Raw genomic sequence first — 19684 nt, 5'->3', positions numbered from 1 at the left:
TACAAAACTTATTTTAAAAATGGTAAAATTCTAAACCTACATTGTCAGCACTGCAATATTTCAGATATCTGAATTCTCTTATAATTCTATATTTTTCATGCTTTCAGAAAACCTTAGTATTGTTTTAACTCCCTTTTCCACTAAAATGACCTTTTAATTGGTTGGAAATATATCCTAAATTTGATCTGTTCCAAACATTTGTTCAGCAAAACTGACTGATGACTACCCACTTCTGGACCCAAGTTTATTACAAGAAAAACACAAATGAACCCTCTGTGGAATTTTACAAGATTTCTGGAGAGGAAATGCAATATCCTCTTTATAGCACAGAATGAACAGATATTCTAGTCTCAGATTTGCTACCAACTTTCCTGTGTTAACTTTGGACAGGTCACTTAATTCCTGCTGGCAATTTTCTTGCTTTGTAAAAGAAGCTAATATTAACTTGCCACCAAATAATTTGACAATTCTGAGTGAATGCTTGCAAAATACTCTGAAAAGTCTGATGGAAAATGTTATGGAAATCCATGCCTCTGCTAGCCAAGGAGGATATTTACAATAGGTCCATATTTTATGTAGTGAAATAGAAATGTTCAAATGTAAAACCAGATGAGATCAAGACGGATCTAAAATTAAATGCAGGAGGTATTTTTTGACCTTTCAACAGAAATTATATAAGCACTCTTAGGTTATAAATAGTCCTTTGTTTTCCTTCTCTTTGTCTAACACTCAGAAGAAACACAGGGTCGGTTGTTTGTTGTAAGGAGATAGGGCAATGCTTTGGAGTGGAAACAATTGTGCAGTGTTCTTTATTTATACAATTCCTATAAAGTTTGTAACTAGTATCTGTTGCATTGCTTAGCACTTTTTTTATCTTCAAACAGCTACAGGAATAAAGTTTCTATTCCTGAAAATGACAACAGCAGAAGAAAACAAAAACAGACACCAGTCCATTTCCAACATGAAAGTTTCTTCCTTCTTTCCTGTTCTGATATGTCTGAAGAGCAAAAAAGACAGCGCCAGACTATTTTCAAACTGACACAAATACACTTGTATGTTGTTCCCTATTTTTATTATTTATCTTTGGAAAAAAAGACAAGAAATGTGTCCACCTTTAAATTAAAGTATTTATATTACCATTAAGGAATGTGATACTGAATTCTTCACAGAATAATGTGTGTCCATGTTTACAAATATTCCCTTGAACAACTAATAAATGCTTAATCAGTAGCAATTTCATTTTGTGTCAAAAAAGTTTAATAAACACAAACAACAGAAAACTTACCCTGAAGTCAAGTAATTGGAATTTAAGAAAAACAGAAGTATGGAAATACCACTTTTTTCTTTTTTGTTTTCACGCTTTCAGTGATTTTTCTGGGGTTTGTATTATGGAAATAATGTTATTGACATTAAAATATATATGAGGCAAATGGCTTTATTAGATACTGCATTTTGTGTCATTTAAATTTTTAACCACCTTTCAAACCCATTTGTTTGTTCCATAACTTTTCAATTATAACAATTACGATTCTCCACAGTAAATTGGAACAAGCAGGCTGCAGCAAAGAATTCATGATTAGGTTTGTGTAATAACAGGCATCAGTTTAAAAACCAGGGACAGTGCAGTACTGTCCAGTCTCTGCAGGCTACTTAGAAATGCACTGGAAACTAATCAGACCTTGATTGCTTCAGTCCTGACATGTCAGCTTAACTACAATTTTCCCTGGTTATGTTGAGAAAACCTGTCATATTATGTGTAATCCAGTCCTCTGACTTTAAGCAAATTAAACACTTGGGATCAAGTTCACACATAATGAAAGACCATGAACTTAATAGAATTATACCAAAGATAATTTTTTTTTCTGTGATGTTATTTAATGGCTCTTTTGCATAGTGATTTGTGGATTTATGAAGCAGTTTAGTGGCCCTGAGGACTTCACTCCATTATGTCCAAAAATCTTTCTCCATCCTGTATGCTGAATGTCTGCAATGATTTAATATAACTAATCCAACTTAAGGAGGAAAGAAAATTCTGTCTCTTTGACAACTCGATTTTGAGTTTCTTTGCTGAAACTGTCAGCAGGATACCAACTAATGCCAAATTTGGTACCCTTTTTATAAAGTGGGCACTTGTCCACAGTGAGCTGGATTAAGGCCACTTACCTAACAGTATTCTCAGGGCAGGAATTTATCTTTAGATGTTACTGCTGATGCCAGATTTTTACTAGTAATCAAAGATCTTAATTTGAAATGATAATTAGAAAAAAAGGGAACTGACTTCTGAATGTTCTGAATGTTTCCTGTGAATAAAGCCTGTGGATCCTGGCTTTATAGGCTGCAATTATTTTATTCGAGCACCATGAAATGAAAGGCGTAACCAAGCATGAGCATGCCACACTTCAGGTGCTGTTAGGAGCAGAAGTCTCTGTAGAAATGTTAGTAGTTCTCCCTTCATTTGAATGATTTCCTCAGCATAGCAGAGGAACAATAAACGGGCCTTAAGCTCTTGCTGAAAAAAAGCAACATCTGCTAAGGAAAGGGGAATTCTAAGATGAGGATTGCCCTAGCTGATCTCTGTTATTGCTTCTCTCAGACGTTTGCTATGTGACCTCCAGTTAGCTATTTAACAACCTTGCGCCTATTATCACGTGTGTAAATTTAACATACTTACACTGCTCTGCCTTGGAGAAAGGCATGGGCCTCAATTTGCTTGTGTTTGAAGAGAAACTGAGATTATTACATCAGCCGTGTTGTATAAATGCTACATGTTGTGAATTTGTGAGTGAGCACTTGCACACACGGTGTGGACACAGTCCCAAAACAGCATTTGTGAAGATAAATGTTATCTGCATGAATGGCAATACAAAGCACCAACTGAGGGCAGTGGATTACACTCCAGCCTACTGTTCTGGATTTTGCAAGTGCCTGGGCTCCTGTGCAGGTCCTAATTAGGTGGGGTGAGCATGTCCCAAAGCACAGTGCCGCCGTTTCTGCCACACATCCACGTCCTCCTGCCCGCACTCTGCCTTCCTGTCCTTCACCCTGCTGCCTGCCGGTATGGCTGTGCGCGCAGCGAGGCCGGGTTTCTCAGCCCCGTGGCATTCCAGGCCCGGCGATGAAAGCACCGCGGCTCCTGTCGGAGGGCCCGTCCGGAGGGGCGGCGGGCGCGGCGCCCCCGCGCCCCCTCGGCCCCGCAGCGCATTGGCTGCGGCGGCGGCCGCCCCGCCGGGCCCGCCGGGGTGCCCCGTGCCGGGCACTGCCTCTGACCTTCCCTTCCCTCCCCTTCCCCGGCGCTGTCAGAGCGGATCAGCGGGCGCGGCGCTGCGATGGAGCGGCGAGCGGCAGCGGCAGCCGCCGGGAAAGGAGGAAGAGGAGGAGGAGGAGGAAGGGAGAGATTAGCGCGGTGCCGGCTGGCGCAGAGGCGCGGCTGAGCGCTCCAGCGGGAGCCCGGGCCCTGCGGACCGTGCGGTAGGCACAGGCGGAAGGAGCGGAGATGCGGCCGCTCTCCCCGCGCTGCTGAAGCTCCCGGTCAGTCCCCCGGAGGAGGGAGGCCGGGAAGGTCCGTCCTTCTCGCCGCTCTGCGGGCGCAAAGGGTGCCTGTGCAGTCCCCTCCTCTTGCTTTTATTCCAGCCCCGGAGCAGGAGCCGCCGCCGCCCCCTATCCCTTCCTGCGCTCTTCCCACCATGAGCGGGGCCGTTTTCACCTTATAAAGATGGCGGTGTGGGATCGCTGCAACCTTTAGACTAATGACTGTCAGAAACATCGCCTCCATCTGTAATATGGTGAGTGCTGGCGTGGGGCGGGCGGCACGGCAGCCCCTGCGGGGTCCGACTGGGGGCTGCCCCCGGGGCGCAGCCCAACCGCGCGGCTCCGTCCCTTGCCCCAGCGGCGGGGGGCCGGGCAAGCTGCGCCGGGAAGTGCCTGGGATGGAGTTGGCCGAGGAGAGTGACGATGTCCCGAGGAGTTTTCTGGGAGCAGCCCGGGCGTGGGCCGGGAAGGGACGGAGATGCAGAACCGGTGCGAGGCTCCCCGGAGCGGGTCTGACCCCGGCCGAGGTGCGTTGCAGACGGAGCCGTGGCCCGCCCTTCCTCCTCCTGCCCTTCCTCCTGCCCTAATACTGAGAAAGGACCAAAGTTGGGTTCTGAATCCACATTAAATCAGTGACCCTGTTTAACCCTCTCAGGCAAGCACCCTGTGGTCTCCTAGGGCCAGGAGCTCCCCAGATTACACAGAAAAGAAGGATGTTTAGATTCCTAATAACACTTTTGGATCCCGATGCTAGGTGCCTGTTCTAGGAAGTCTTGGCTTTAGAGCTAACAGGGTTTAACTCGCACTGCATGCTGCTCGAAGAGAACTGGGGCTTATGAAGTACTCTTTAATCACTTCGTTTTTTCAAAACCAACTAGGCAATTAGGAAGGAATACATTTATATTTTTGTTATATTCACTTTGCTATTTTTCTCACCATGGAACAGTTGAAAGGATGCTTTCTGCATTGGGTTTAATTTTAATTCTAACAAACTTGGAGCACCTAATTTGGTTTAGGTTTTTGAAACTTCTTGGCAGGAGGAGGAAACGCTCAAACTCTGTCAAAGACTGTTTAATACAGTGAGACTGTAGCGAACTTGCCAAATAAATGGTTGCATGCTAAGCATCCCAATGCAAACAGAAGAGAATCCTATTTTTGTTCATTTTGGTTTTTTAGTCTGTATTTTTCACCCTTATTTCCAGGTTCTTCAAGAGCAGCTACACACAGTTGCCAGCTTCCCTCCATGTGGTGCCTCAGCATGCCTTGTGCTGCTGATGCCACACATACCATTCATCTGCCCTGGAGAATGGAGCCTGTCTCTAGGGTAAGGCAATGGGCACAGCCCCAGAGGCCTGGCTCCTGCGGGGTCTGAGTGAGGGAGTGCAGAGTGCAAGCCTGCTTCCCTTCCACTCTCCACACTTCCACTTCAGTGGGATTGCTCTTTTGTTGCAAATGAGATGCCTGGGAAATCCCATGCATAGGCTGGATTTGAACTCCAGCCCTCCCTTTGAAAGGTTTACTCTGAAATGCAGAGAGGGTGTGTCGATTCTGGGCTCAAAAGAATTAATACAAAATCTAGATTTGAGGTATAATAACCTGGGTGCACACCTTTCTTCACCAACAGTAAGTAACTAGCTTTCTGAACTTTTCATTGTTCTTAATGATTTCCAGTCCAATGAGCCACAAATACTGCAAAGAGAGGTTCAGGAAATGGTACAGGTACTGAGGAGAAAACCTAGGTGCCCTTACCTTCTCTCTGAGGCAGGCTCCAGTTTTTACTGCTGATTAATGGTGGATGTGATGCCTTGCAAACTGTATAAAAGAGCATTGCATAAAGGGGACCTGGAGACTCATAGGTGGATGTAAGACCTTGGCATAAATTGCTAGGAACTCTGATTTTTTCATGTGCTTCAGACAGATGCACTCATATGCAGCATGCTTCTCCCAAAGACTGAACAGCAGAACTGGTGAGGTTGTTGCAGTGTTGTGCTGCTCAGCTGTCGTTGCCAGTATGTCCTGCAAAAGTAGCATCTGAGAGATGGAGAGACCACAGGGAAGAAGGAGAGCCCCAAGCAGAAAAGGGAGCATACAAGGCTTCATACTTCAAGGCAATTCTAGCTGATGGTGCTGTGACAGAAGGTGCAGTTGATTTAATGTTTCTGATGTTTCAAGGCTACATATTCCTTGAGGTCTGTGTATTTAGCTTTTAGAGATGCCATGTTGTGTTGGTCACATTTATTTTTTTCTAGATAACCTCAGAGACTGGAAGTTCTTTTAGGCAAAAACAATGGAATTTTAGACAGCTACAGGAATTTGGGGCTGTAAGAGAAATACAAATTCTTGCAAGTGTTGGCAACATTGCATTATGGCTCCTCCAAAAATGTGTCCACTCTGATGAGGTGATGGACTTGAACTCAATGATCTGTAGAAGGAGCTAAAACAACCTTCCAGAGGGCTAGAGGTATAAAAGTAAACCTTTGCCTTTTTAAAACCTAAATATTTGCAGTGCTAGTTTGATTTAGGACATCTGTAGAAATCTGTCTAGAAAGGTGCTGAGATGCTGATTCTCAGACCGTGTTTCTCAACTAAAATGTAGTGCTTGAAAACTGAGCTACTGACAAGTTGTGGACTAGGAAATAGCTGTGTAGTTCTCAGGTGATATATATAATATGTTTTTCTGTATAATGCTACATAATAGTAGGTTTCTAAGTTTTTTTACCCGGTTAAACTCAGTAATTAAAAAAAGGGGGTTCTGGTCTTTATTTTTTCTCATTCCACTTTAGAGTGTTCACAGAGTTTTTTCGTTTTTTGAAAAAAAAAACAAACCCAAAATCCAAACAATGATGTCTGGTTGATTTTTAGGGGTGGTGGGGAGAGTAGGGGAAGAGAGACAGAGGCAGAAATTGGTCCTGAAATACTTGTCCTTCCCTGCATGCAACTCAGATTTTGTTTTCAATGGTAGTCCTTGAAAAAGTTTTTTGTATGTGTTTGTCCAATGCTTGCTCTCATGTCCTGAAGGGAGAAATATCACTGAAATTTAACTGAATTCATTGAAAAACCTGGCATTTTTGGATGTATGTTTGCTATTAAGTTGACTGCCTGATATTTGACCTTGGGTTGTAATTTTGATTTCCTAAAGATGGTAGAGATTGTTAGTCTTTTCAGGAAGGATCAAAACAAGTATAGTGAAGCAAGAAAGACAGGGACAGTATTTAACTCACTTGCAAAAGATCTTTAGTACTATATATTCACTGGGTAAGCTCTCACATGCTGAGACAGACACAGTAGGAGCTAGCCAGTAAGAAACAAATATTTGGCAGGGGAAGTTTCCACTTGGCACTTTACTTGCAGCAAATATTTAAATGCACAACTTTCTAGAATTAAACAAAATTCCTCTATTGTCTTTTACCAGTTTTGTCCCCTAAGTTATAATAATAGCAGTAGTTCTAGTTATTATTCACTGATTTGCTTAATGAGAATTAACATCTAAAACTTGTTCTGAATGGGTAGAGGGGATGAAGGCAACTGTGCCTGAGGGAATCAGTAGGATTTTAATGTGGGCATGATGGCCAGGTTCACTGAGAAAGGAGGTGTAGTCCCCAGGATGTTCAGCTTCAGCCCCTGTAAAAGGTCATTCACTCTGTCTGCACACTATTTTCATCACTGAGGGATGTATGCAATGTATACAAGTTGTCATCTTTTATGTAGGACAGGTACAACAGATGTGAAGGAGCATAAGATACATTCTAAAAGCTCTATTTGAGGGGATACCAGCAGCCAGTGCCTCGTGACACTGGTAGACTGCAGGCACCAACTAGGGATGTGATGTAGCTCCTACAATGCTGTAATTCTCATTGCTTATTGTTTCCGTGGAATAACCCAATGAGTCAAGCACCAAATCCTGGCTCGAAGGTAGACAGGTATGCTGGCATTTCATGCTTACTGAAATCCTCTGCAGTATGATGTTTCTCTGTTGATGAGCTTTAGGTAAAGCCTTGACTTCTGAGTTAAGCTCATGCTGCAGCTGTGGCCTAGGGATATTACTGTTATGTGCAGTGAAGGACATCTAACCATTTCAGAATGTATTGACATACATTTATACTGATCTGGCTAACAAGCTCTGTGGATCATATTTCTCTCCTTCAGAATTCTGTTGAGAACAGGTATTAATTCCCTCCCTTTCATAATTTTGTGATAGTATTTCAAATGTTCCAATTAGAACTTCATAGTTATGAATGACAATTAATGAACAGAATAATCCAAACACATTCGGATTTCTCTGATACAAGGTGTTATCTGAGATACCCCATAGTTACTCCTGGTAGTTGTTCTATAGATATCCTTTGGAATAAAAGTTGCAGTTCCTTGGATTAATTTTGGAATTTTATGTTACTCTTTCTTCTCATAGTCTCATAGTTATGAATTTCAGAAAAATAGCTGGTATTCTGCATGAAAACATGCACACAATTCATCAGGAATTATGTGAACACCTGTGAATTGCAGCTTTCATTTCAAAATAAACAAACAAGCAGACAAACAAACAGCGAAGAGTTTCTAACAATCCTAGAAACTAGTTGTAGAGAAAAAACATACAAGCCTAGGAGACTCTATATTCAGGAAACAGATAAGAATAATTGTTGGAAATTTTTTTTGTCTATTTAATATCATGATTTTAGAGACTAATTGCAGCATTTATTTGAATATAGGGCATTGGCAGGATGAAGACTCAAACCACAAAACCACAAACAGATTTGGAAAAGGCTTTATAAAAAAAAACAAACCCTACCATTTTAATGCTGTGAAAATACTAAAATCCTGTTTCATACAGGAATAATAAGAGTATTATTTGGTTACAGAATTGCTCATTATGATTTTTAACTGGATTTATTCATTTGGACAACCTGCAGTATATATTTCTCCATTTTTTGTATGTTTTGCCATAAATACAGATAAAGGCAAAATATTACATGCCAGACAATAAAAACAGTTATCTGAAGGCATATTTAGATTGATCAAGGAAAATAAGTTTTTACATCTGATAAGATTAAACAGTTCAAGCAATGCAGTTTTAGATGCATAGTCTCAAGAGTGCACAATTTCAATATGACATAGAAAATATAGAAATAAAATATGAAAAGTACGGAGAATATGAAGTGTAATCATTATAATAACTTTCTGAAGTAATGAGAAACTTGAGAGTATGGCTGACAAATGGGTACTGGACTAACAGACAGGAAGCGTGCATTCCATCAGAAGATGAACAGAAGTCTACAAAAGATATTTTTTATTGGAGAGAGGAGTATATGCAAAATGAGAAACATACTAATATATAATTCCCAAAGTATAACCTCGAGTAACGGCTGAAGCTTGTCTTGCATGAATACCTTTTAAGGGCTAAAGAGATTACTAGGTTCTTACTAGCTGTTTAGAAAGTAAGGACAATTCATGAACACAATGTGAAGTGTACAGTGTGTTTCTTTCGGGTGCATGTAGTCTACGGTTTCATATTGCTGAATTAAGAGTAAACCAGTGGTTATGCTAAACACCCCAGTAAAGGAACCTCTTAGTTATAGCTCAGCAAGGCTGAGTGAATCTGCATTGTGGAAGAGATGACATTAAAAGCAGACTCTGGACCCTGACTAACTGTGTGTGGCGGGCAAGTGCCACACAGGGGGTGAAGTTTGATGGATTTTTTTTCTCTAGAGTTGGGTCTTCCATTTTAACTGGCTTCTTTTGGATTCTTTCCAGTTACCTTTATCTTCCTTGAAACCAGGCACCCAAACCTGGATGTAAGATGTCTTACCACTGACAAGTTAAATAGGAAAGTTACTTTAAGATCTTTGTAGACTACCACCTGCAAGAGTTGATTACATTGTCAACATTTGTTGTTGTGGTTTTGGGGATTTTTTTAAATAACACTGCATAACTGTGGCTTATTCATCTTATACTACACAGAGACTTCCCTTTTCTTTCTTTCTTTTCTAAAATTTTGGTACCTTAGTCAGCTGTTTCCCATTTTGTACATGGTGATTCTTCTCTTCATGTGCAGAATCTTGCACTTGTCTCAGGTCCTTACAGGATTTCTCTAAAAGAAAAATACTGTAAAAAATTTTTTTTCATTTTAAACCTGTTCTGCAACATAGTTGCAGCCCTCATTACTCACCTTGTATGGAGATTTAATGAACATATTCCTACTTCTGTCTCCAGGTTATCAGAGTATCCCAGCTGGTGCAGCTGTGATGAAGTTTAGAAGGTGCCTTGCTTTTCAAGTGCTCTGAGGCAGCACATAAGCAGTCTAGGTGGTCTAGACAAAAATATTACTGAAGGAGTTAATAGTTTGTAAGCAAATCTTAGTTTCATTTTGACTCATGAGACCATCTTGAGGCTATGTGTTCTGAAGAAGGAAACTGGCCAAAAGCAATGGTTTTGCTGCTTCCTCCAGCAAAAAACCTGGGGGCCACTAATCCAAGAACAATTAACCTGGGCATACAAAAAGACTCACAAGACTGTATTGAGTTGCAGTTTGGTAAAAGCTGTCTAATCTTGGAAAGTTTAAAGGTCAATTTTTTAAAAAATTACTTATGGATAAAGGCACTGGACTTGCAATACTTCAACAGAACCTCACTTGCAGTACTTGGTTGCTTTGTGCTTTGAGAAATCCAAGTTTATCAGCTATGTAAGACTGAGTACCTTAAAAACTTTGTCCAGGGTTTTAAATGGTTCAGGATTTCAGGTATTGCAGTTTTTATCCATTTCTTGGAAACCACACAGTATAGGGCTGAATTTATTTGTGGTATATGCAATACTTAGATCTGTAAATAGAGATAGCTTAGTGTACCCAGCAAGAAAGAAGTTTAGGCCTCTCCTTTCAAGCTTTTATAATTTAATGATCAGAAGACTCTTTGGAAAAAAACACACAAAAATAATTCATTTACATATATTTTGATAAATCATCTCTCCTAAAAAAATTTGAATACACAAGGTTCTTTTGCTGTTTACTACGATCCCCTCTGTGTTTTCATAGATTCGTCTCTTTCCTCTTTCTTCTTGTGGTAAAAAAGACCCAAAATAGCTTTGCTGGAGGAGCAAAAAGCATTTCCTTGCAGAGTGAAGAGAGCTAATCTGGTTAAATTCAACCGTCTTGTGGGACTTACACTTTAAGAAAATTACAGAAATGCTCAAGGTTTGGCATTTAATATCGATGAGTTTAAGAAGGCTAGTTTGGCTATTTCAGTTACTCACCATATCTCTCTGGAAGTTGAGATTGTTCCTGAGGATAGCCAAAGTCCAGCACTGGGGACAGGTGATGCATCTTTGAAAGCAGCTGCATGTATGCTGCATGCTGTGCTATTGCTACTTCTCCTTTTACTCTTGATTCTTTCTGTTGCCTCTGGGAACTAATTTCAGGTTTTTACAGTTACCTCCTCTCTTTTGAGTTATCCATCACTGCCATTTTTTGGCCAGGAGGCCTTCCCCATCTTTCTTTATTTTCTTTTTTCTTTCTCTTCCATGTTCTGTGCCTTCCAAAATCCTTAAACTCAGGCTGCCTAGCCCTGAACCCATTTCTATTTTTACTCTAATTTCTCTTCTACCAGCCCAAACATCACCATTAGTTTGTCTTAAGTCTTCAGTTTCTCCCTTCAGGAAACTATCGTGTTGCTCTCACTTTCCTTGAATACTAAGAAAAAAGAAATCTAGTCTATAAATATGTATGATCCAAAACCCTTTGTCATGGACCAGCCATCTTCCTTCATTAATCTCTTGCTCTTCATGTATTTAAGTTTCTGTTTTAATTATTCAATTTTTATGTGTTTTTCTGTTATATTTTTTAGATTTTTTTTGTGAACAAGATATTCCTATTTCCTTTTTTATCTTTGCATGGACATATTTTTCTGTACAAGGAAAAATGCAATTAATTTTTTGTTTTTCATGCCATGTTTCTGTTTATTTAGTTTACTTTTCAAACTTACATAATACCCACTTAAAAGGTGGCTTATGAAGAGTCCTAATTTCTTTACTGTATCCATTTATTTTAAATTAAACACATGTATATTTCTAGAAAGTTGGTGCCATTTTTTATAGCTCTGTCACAGTAGGAGGTTTAGTCTGCCTTGTTGTCTTCTGTTGACACTATCTCTCATATCAGCTCTTGCCCATTTCTCATCCTCCATAGAATAATTGTATTTAGATTACTTTTCTACATGTGATTTAATGAACGAATCTGGTGACTACTTTTTTATCCTGAAGTGTTTTTTTTTTAATATATGCTAAAGTGTAAAGGAAGACAGGGGTTTTTTTACCTGATCTGTTTCATGTGATCCAAAGCACAAATAAAACTCCTAGCAACATTATCAGAAATTTCAACTGAGAAGAAAATGAGCAGTCTTATTCTTTGGAAGATCCAGGGCAAAGTAACAAGAGGAAAAAATATAGGTCATATGGCCAGAATGTTTTTGGAGCCATGCTGTGGCAAAAATCTTGGCCTGAATTGACCTGTGCTTGGCTATGTCTCCAGCTGTATGTCTTTTTACAAGGGCTGAATACTGATTGTCATATTAAGTGGTAAAACTGAGAAATCAAAGTTCCAACACCACAGAATGCATAGTAGGAGTTTCCACATTGACCTAGTTCTCACTGTCATAAGGTCTGCATACCACAGTCACTCCACAGCATTTCCTTCACTAGTGTATTCTTTTAAGAAGGAGCCAGTCTCCTTTGCTGTCCCTATACTCTGACATGACTTTATTTAATACTCCCAAATCCCACTTCATTGACTTATGCAGCCTCTTCTCATTTCAGGCTCTGTAGCTACAGTGCTGGTCCTGCTTATTTTTATGGAACTACAGTAGATTCAGCTGTGGTAGGATATTTCTCCTAGCTGAAGCTTCTATAAAACAATAGAGAGTGGTTGCATTGAGATGTCTGAGCAGGTTTTCACTGTAGAAGTAATCAAAATTATTTGCTGGCAGTGAGAATTAACACAAACACGCTGGGAAAACAGTCATGGTTGGCGTTTGCTGTAGATTAACATCAGTAGACTAATTATTATGTTTTCCATTTTATATGATTGATTTAAACTGAATTCTGAACCACCTTTAACACATCCCTAATAATATACTTTTTCCAGTTTATACCTGAATTGGGTGTACAGTTTCTGGTACACTTTCTTGGAAACATTTCCTTCTTCTGTCCTCATGTCAACTGCTTATTGAGGAGACTTCATATGCAGAACAAGTAATTCATAAGCAATGTGACATGGTCAGAGTTTTACTAAGTGGCCTGTCTACATTTTTTTCTCCATATAAGGAATATATCCTTCTTTGAAGCATGAGGTCTCTGTGCCTGTTACCCATGTTCTTAGACTTCCTTTTCCATGGATTTAACAGTATCTTTTTGGAGACCTCAGACTAAATTAAAATCAGACTGAAATTGCCTTTGATACAAGAAGGCCCTACTCCTAATGAAGTCTGCGTGGGTTATGTCAGTTTACTCAAAGATTGAATTTAGCCTCACTGTTTTTTTGGGTCACTGTCACAGTGTACTTTATTTTATATTTGCAACAGCCAAGGCCTGGATTTGGAGAGGTAAAAAAGCTACATGATGAGATGTTACTAAGCATGTGATTTTGCCAACAGCAGGTACTTTACAAATTTCTGTGCAATGTGGAGTTTTTATATGAAGATTGGTTAGTATACATCGTTAATTTGTTTGGTTTTCAGTGATAATTTTGTTTGTTAAATCCTGATTCTTGATCTTTTTCACAATATTTACAAGAAAATTTAAATACAAGAAAGGGTTTGTTCAACCATCTGGCATCCTCTGAAGTAAGAAACCCTGGCACTGGAGGAAAGGAAAATGAGTAATGTAGGAGCAACTAGTTAGCAGAGCACTTGCATCATGTTTGTCTAACAGAATACACTAACCTGTAGTTTTATGAAAGTGTAGGAGGTTACTTTTTGGAGATAATATTTTCATGAACTGTAGAGGGAGAATTTATTTCAGTGTGGAGAATACTTCCTACAAAACTGGAAAAATCTCCCATTTCATTTTTCTTTTCGGGATCTCAGTTGTAATGTTCAAAGTGAATTCAAAGAAAACCTTTGCTTTGATCTGAATGCTGTACAATGAGTATTAATATGAAGATGTTTTTCCTAAGAAGCTGCTTTAATCTTCTGTAGTCATGTTTCTCTTGTATCAGACAAGGTTTTGAGGGTTACAGTGGCTGTTTGCTTCACTGCTAATATCAGATAGGCAAATATTTATCAGTTTCTTCCCTCTTGGAATGGTTTGCTGAATATGTGCATCTTTGGCAAGGCTGACTTTCCAAGCAATGAAACTAATCTTCATATGAGACTTACATAATTATCACACTGTCATCTCTGTTGAACGGTTGCCAATAATTGCTTTGTATTAATTAATCTTTTTTTCCAAGTTTCTCACCAAGGCTTAGCAGAGTCTGGTGAGAACATAGATCCCTTATGAAGCTTCTCATGAAGGCTTGTTCTTGTAAAGTACTTCAGTCTCAAAGGATTTTCTGGGAAGTAACATGTACTTGGTCTGAGCAAAGAACTTTGTGTATGTGAGAGAAGGAGAGTGAATGGAAAAAGATCTGAGAAGAGGATGTGAAATATGAAATCTTTGGAGCTTTTCTGGAACCTGACAATTTAAAGGAGATGTTTTACTTTCAAGGCCTGCAAATTCTCAAAGATCACCTGTGCTGAGTTTCACACTGCTGATTCTGTTGATTAAATCTTCTTTTAATGAATTGGCATGAAATAATAATCTAATTTAGCAAGCCGTGGTGATGGCAGGTGCAGTGAGGAAACAGAAATCAGGCCTTGGGGAGAAGATGGGGAAGGGACATGAGAATTCTAAATCTGATTACCAGTTACTTTGAAAATTTTAGCTGATGAAGTCTAAGCAAATGCCTTCCTTGACTTCACCAAGGCTTTTGACACTGTCTCTCACAATGTCCTCATAGACAAATTCAAGAAGTGTGGACTGGATGAATGGACAGTGAGATGGATTGAGAACTGGCTGACTCCAGAGAGTCACTATCAGTGACACACGTTCTGGTTGAAGGCCTGACACTAGCAGTGTCCCCCACAATTCAATGTTGGGAATTGTTTAACTTACTCATCAATGACTTTGATGAAGGGGCAGAGATGTCCTCAGCAAGTTTGATGATGACACAATGCTGGGAGGAGCAGCCAATACCCCAGAGTGCTGTGCAGCCCTTCAGAAGGGCCTTGACAGGCTGGAGAGATGGGCAGGGAGGAAATTCAGCAAGGGCAAGTGCAGGGTCCTGCACCTGGGGAGGAGTGACCCCATGCACCAGCACAGGCTGGGGACTGACCTGCTGGAAAGCAGCTGTCCAGAGAAAGAAGGACCTGGGGGTTCTGGTGGACAGCAAACTGTCCACGAGCCAGCAGTGAGTGTGCCTGTGTGGATGAGAAGGCCAATGGTGTCCTCGGATGCATTAGAAAGAACATTGGCAGCAGGCGGAGGGAGGTGATCCTGCCCCTCTACTCAGCCCTGGTGGGGCCACATCAGGAGTGCTATGCCCAGCTCTGGGCTCCTCAGGGCAAGAGAGACATGGAGCTCCTGGAGGAGGTCCAGTGGAGGGCAACAAAGATGAGGAAGGGATTGGAGCATCTCTCTTGTGAGGAAAGGCTGAGGAAGCTGGGCCTGTTCATCCTGGAGAAGAGACAGCTGAGAGGGGAAGTCATCAAAATCTGAAGTATCTGAAGTGAGGGTGTCAGAGGATGGAGCCAAGCTTATAATGTGAATAGGAGTGATGATATTTGCTTTGGCAGCAGCCCACCTTACTTGCTTAGCAATTTAAGCTTGTTCAAAAATGGGCATTTTGATATAGCAAAACAACAGGTAACATACCAAATTAGTGGTTGTGCTTACAGACCAGCAGTTACCTAAACAACTTTGGTGTTGAAGATACAGCTGAACATAACCTGCCACACTAGGGCGCTGACTAAGAGATCTAACAGCGCTTGGATTTATGTGCTCTTTAATGTTAGATAGGACAAAATGACAGATATATTACACATGCTTTTAGCATCTGTGATGTTACTAGAACTGGGTGCCAATCTGAAGCCCAAGTACTGTTACAGGCTGATGTTTTATTCAGAGGGATTCAGAGGAGTTTCAGTAGTGCTTAGAAGACCTGTCTTCCATCTAGGAACTAGTTTTTAGGGTTGTACTTAAGATCAACCACTGTCTTTATGACACAAGAGAGTATGGGATCCAGATGACCATGTACACAGTAAAAATAAAGGGGAGGTGGATGTGGGAAGAACCACTGTTGTGACCTGTTCATTTCTAGTCATCTGTTACTAGAGCATCCATGCCAGGCCAGCTCAACTACCCAGATTTGCAAATATTTTTAGTGGCTCATGAGACTGTTGTGCCTATCAGTAAGACAGAGTTAGCTTGGCTAATCATAGCTAAAAGGAATGAATTATTTTCTGTCTTGATACTGTCCATAATTTTACTTTAGAATCTTAATATTCTAAATAATTTCTTCCTTTTTAATATTTTGTTGTTGTTGTTTGGTTTGGGTCCTGACGTTTTGTCCTTTTTTTTTTTTTTCCTTTGTACAGGGCACCAATGCCTCTGCTCTGGAAAAAGACATTGGCCCAGAGCAGTTTCCAATCAATGAACACTACTTTGGATTGGTCAATGTAAGTGGTCAATTTTGATGTTACTTGAAATTTACTTTGTTCCTTGGTTTTGTTTTGTTTTGTTTTTCTCTCTCCCCTGCTCTTATCAATCTTATTCTAATGCAGGATTGTCTTTTTTTTAAGTGTTGCTCATGTTGCAATTTTAGGCAAAGTGGGTTGCAAAACTGTATGAGATGTTTGAAGATGGCTTCATACACCCCCAGAGAGAACAGTTCTATGAATATTTCCAGGGATTAGAACATACACTCAAATAAAATTAAAAGTCTATTTTAGGTGTGAAATAGGACGGAGGAAGTGATGAAAGTATGTACAAGTTTAGGTACAGCATTCTGCATTGGAGACTCTTAGGAGGAGCTTTTTTTATTTGACCAAGGAGAAAATGAGTGAGAAGAGTGTTTAATCACTTGTTTGTTCCTATAGAAATGATATAGGTATAATGATTTTTTCCATTGAAAACATTAGTCATTCTGCTACTGAGCAGTAAGATAGAGCCCAGACATGGAAATAAACTTAATGAAATCCACTACAATAAATATTTTTCTTACAAGTGGAAACCTTTACTTTGTATCCTAGTTAATTTAGAACACCATAGATTTTTCCATGAAGTGTCATGGTACGTGTGGAAATATATTTCTACTGCAACTTCATGGCAAAATGGCTGGTTTGGGACAGTGACAGGAGTCAGAATTTGAACGAACCGCTAGTTTTGTTGAGATGCACAGGGATTAATCTTGTTTTCAATTCTGCATGGCAGTTTGGGAACACCTGCTACTGTAACTCCGTGCTGCAGGCATTGTATTTTTGCCGGCCATTTCGGGAAAATGTGTTATCATACAAGGCCCAACAGAAAAAGAAGGAAAACCTCTTGACTTGTCTGGCAGATCTTTTCCACAGTATTGCTACTCAGAAGAAAAAAGTTGGAGTTATTCCACCAAAGAAGTTCATATCAAGGTTACGAAAAGAGAATGGTAAGTGTTAAACTGAAAGGGATTCATGCGTTGATCAAAGAAGTACAAATACATATTGAGCAATGTGATCATATTAATCAGAAACACAGGTTAGATTTGTAAATTGCTTTTAGTGCTTTGTGGAGTGTACTATTATTTTAGTATCTGTGTATATAATATTATGCTTGAAATAACCATACCAAATTTCACAGACTCCCAGAGGTGTGTGAGTTAGTGATGTTTTCACACCATGGTGGGGCAGACCTTACTTTAGGGTGAGCTAGGGTTGGGAATAGGGTGACACTGTAATTTTAAGGGGTTTTTTTTGTGGAGTATGGCAGAGAGAAACATGGAGGGCAGCTAGCAGTACAGAAACTGTGTGACCTAGGAAGGCTGCAGGCACCACCAATTCCAGAACACCCTGGAGGATGAGGAGCCAGGCACACGTGGGGTGGTCAGTCAACTACACATCAGCTGCTGCTCTGGTTCTTGGAAGTGGTGGACACAGCCTTCCTTGACGAAGCATCAGACCCCTTTTGACCATTAAGTTGGCTACAGCATAGACCTAATCTTGTAGTAGTTCTGTCTAAGGGATATGAGAAACATCTTGAGATAGAGAAGCCTGTCACGGGTCCATTTTTGCCTGGATTCATATCGGTGTGGATGGTATGCTTAGAAACAGAGAGGCTTTGAATGAAGGGACAAAGTATGAGTCAAACACCTGGAAGAAATTGCTTCCTGGTGACAGCGTATAAATGGGCAGACTGTTCATTTCAGAGCAGACATTTGAAATCATGAAAAAGTTAACTCTGTTCTGAGTCATCTAGTGATAAATGCCCCCACACTGTTGGGGGATCACTTGTAAAGACTGGATCTTATGTTTTCAGCTTTTTTAATTAGTGCCAGAGTCAGTGTGTATTACCCTGCTTATATGTCCAGGCTAGACACTACAAAGCCAATGGTTCTGTACAATATTTTCTGAGGAAATCCATGTGAACTTTTGCAGGAGCAGGGAGATAAAAATACACATTTCTGGGAACGCACATTCTTTTTTCTTTGACATGGTGGGCGAGTTAAGCTTTTATTGGAGAAATCTGTGCTAAATCACCACTGGGATATTTTCCCCTCTTCCTGCAGCAATTCATATTGAATAGGACAAGTCTTTTCCCATCAGACTTGTGTGTGATAAATGAGCTTTGTTAGGTGGTGTTATTATTTCTACTTGAAGTGAGTTAACCTTGACTGGCTGCCAGGTGCCCACCAAGCCTGTCTCTCCTCATCTCAGCAGGGTGGGAGGAGAAGATAAGAGGAAAAAACCTCATGATCAAAGTAGTTTAATTAAAAAAAAAAAAAGCCAAAAATTACATGCAGAAACAAAGAAAAACCAAAGGAGATTTATTCTCTACGTCCCATCAACAGATGATTTCCAGGAACTACCTGGGACATAGGGCCTTGGCATGTGTAGAAGTTTGTTTGCAAGATTTATACCTTAATAATGAAAACCTGTCCATCTTTCTCTTAGATTTTAGTGATGAACATGAAGTCACATGGCATAAAATATTACTTTGGCCAGTTTGGATCAGCTGCCTCACCTATGTCCCCTTCCTAACCTCTTTCACACCCAGTCTACCAGGCTTTGGGCAGGATGAGGGACAGCCTTAATGCTGTGTTGGTGCTGCTCAGCATCAGCTGAAACACTGGTACATCATCACCATCATTTTAGGCACACCTACAAAGCCCTGTGGGCTACTGTGAGGAAAGGTAACTCCATCCCGGACACAGTACACAATTATATGTCAGCATCCAATGGCCTCAATTTTCCCAGCCTGTGGCTTACTGTCAAAAGTCTGTGATGTTCCTAAGTGTCTGAGGGACTCGGAATATGGGGATGGAAGTCACTGCTGACTAAAGTTAGGCAGTAAGTGTCTAGTGTAAGGAAATAATTTAGGATGAGTCACTCTCTGGCTTTCTTCATTGACTGTAATGGGAGCCCACACAACCAACTCCAATGAGTGTAACTTTCTAGACAGCTGAAGCTAGGTGAGATGAAGCTTTCCCCCAAAGTAACTTCACCGAAACCAGGGTGACTGGCTGCAAAACTCTTCTTTGGAATTATTCCAAATACTTTGCTGAGTGAAGGCCAGTACAAGTATTTGGGGAAAAAAAAATTTTTCTTGGAGGAAAGGGTATTCACCTGTACAAATCTTGACTCTCTTCACAGATCTCTTTGACAACTACATGCAGCAGGATGCACATGAGTTTTTAAATTACCTGCTCAACACCATTGCAGACATTTTGCAGGAGGAGAAGAAACAGGAAAAGCAAAATGGGAAACTGAAAAATGGCAACATGAATGAAGCCGAAGAGAACAATAAACAAGAACTGACCTGGGTGCATGAGATTTTTCAGGGAACACTGACTAACGAAACTAGATGTTTGAACTGTGAAACCGTAAGCATTGGGATAGATTTTTTTTTGGTTGTTGCCCATTAATAGATAGATACATTTTGT

General features: G+C 40.4%; 1 protein-coding gene across 2 annotated transcripts in view; it reads left to right on the top strand.

Moving 5' to 3' along the window:
• The first annotated feature begins 3007 nt into the window (after positions 1-3007).
• The window catches only part of USP46 (ubiquitin specific peptidase 46), a 34517-nt gene continuing 17840 nt past the window's right edge, over positions 3008-19684 (top strand). The window contains exons 1-5 of one of the 2 annotated variants that reach the window (XM_038135396.1): positions 3008-3782; positions 4731-4852; positions 16146-16226; positions 16981-17194; positions 19395-19624. In XM_038135396.1, the coding sequence (XP_037991324.1) occupies positions 4772-4852; positions 16146-16226; positions 16981-17194; positions 19395-19624 (606 nt within the window). In that variant the 5' untranslated portion in view covers positions 3008-3782; positions 4731-4771. The remainder of the gene's footprint in view (positions 3783-4730; positions 4853-16145; positions 16227-16980; positions 17195-19394; positions 19625-19684) is intronic. The other variant, XM_038135397.1, reaches the window with a different exon arrangement.

The sequence above is a fragment of the Motacilla alba genome, chromosome 4 (genome assembly GCF_015832195.1).
Source record: "Motacilla alba alba isolate MOTALB_02 chromosome 4, Motacilla_alba_V1.0_pri, whole genome shotgun sequence".
NCBI classification, from domain to species: domain Eukaryota; kingdom Metazoa; phylum Chordata; class Aves; order Passeriformes; family Motacillidae; genus Motacilla; species Motacilla alba.
This window is presented reverse-complemented; position numbering and strand designations above follow the sequence as displayed.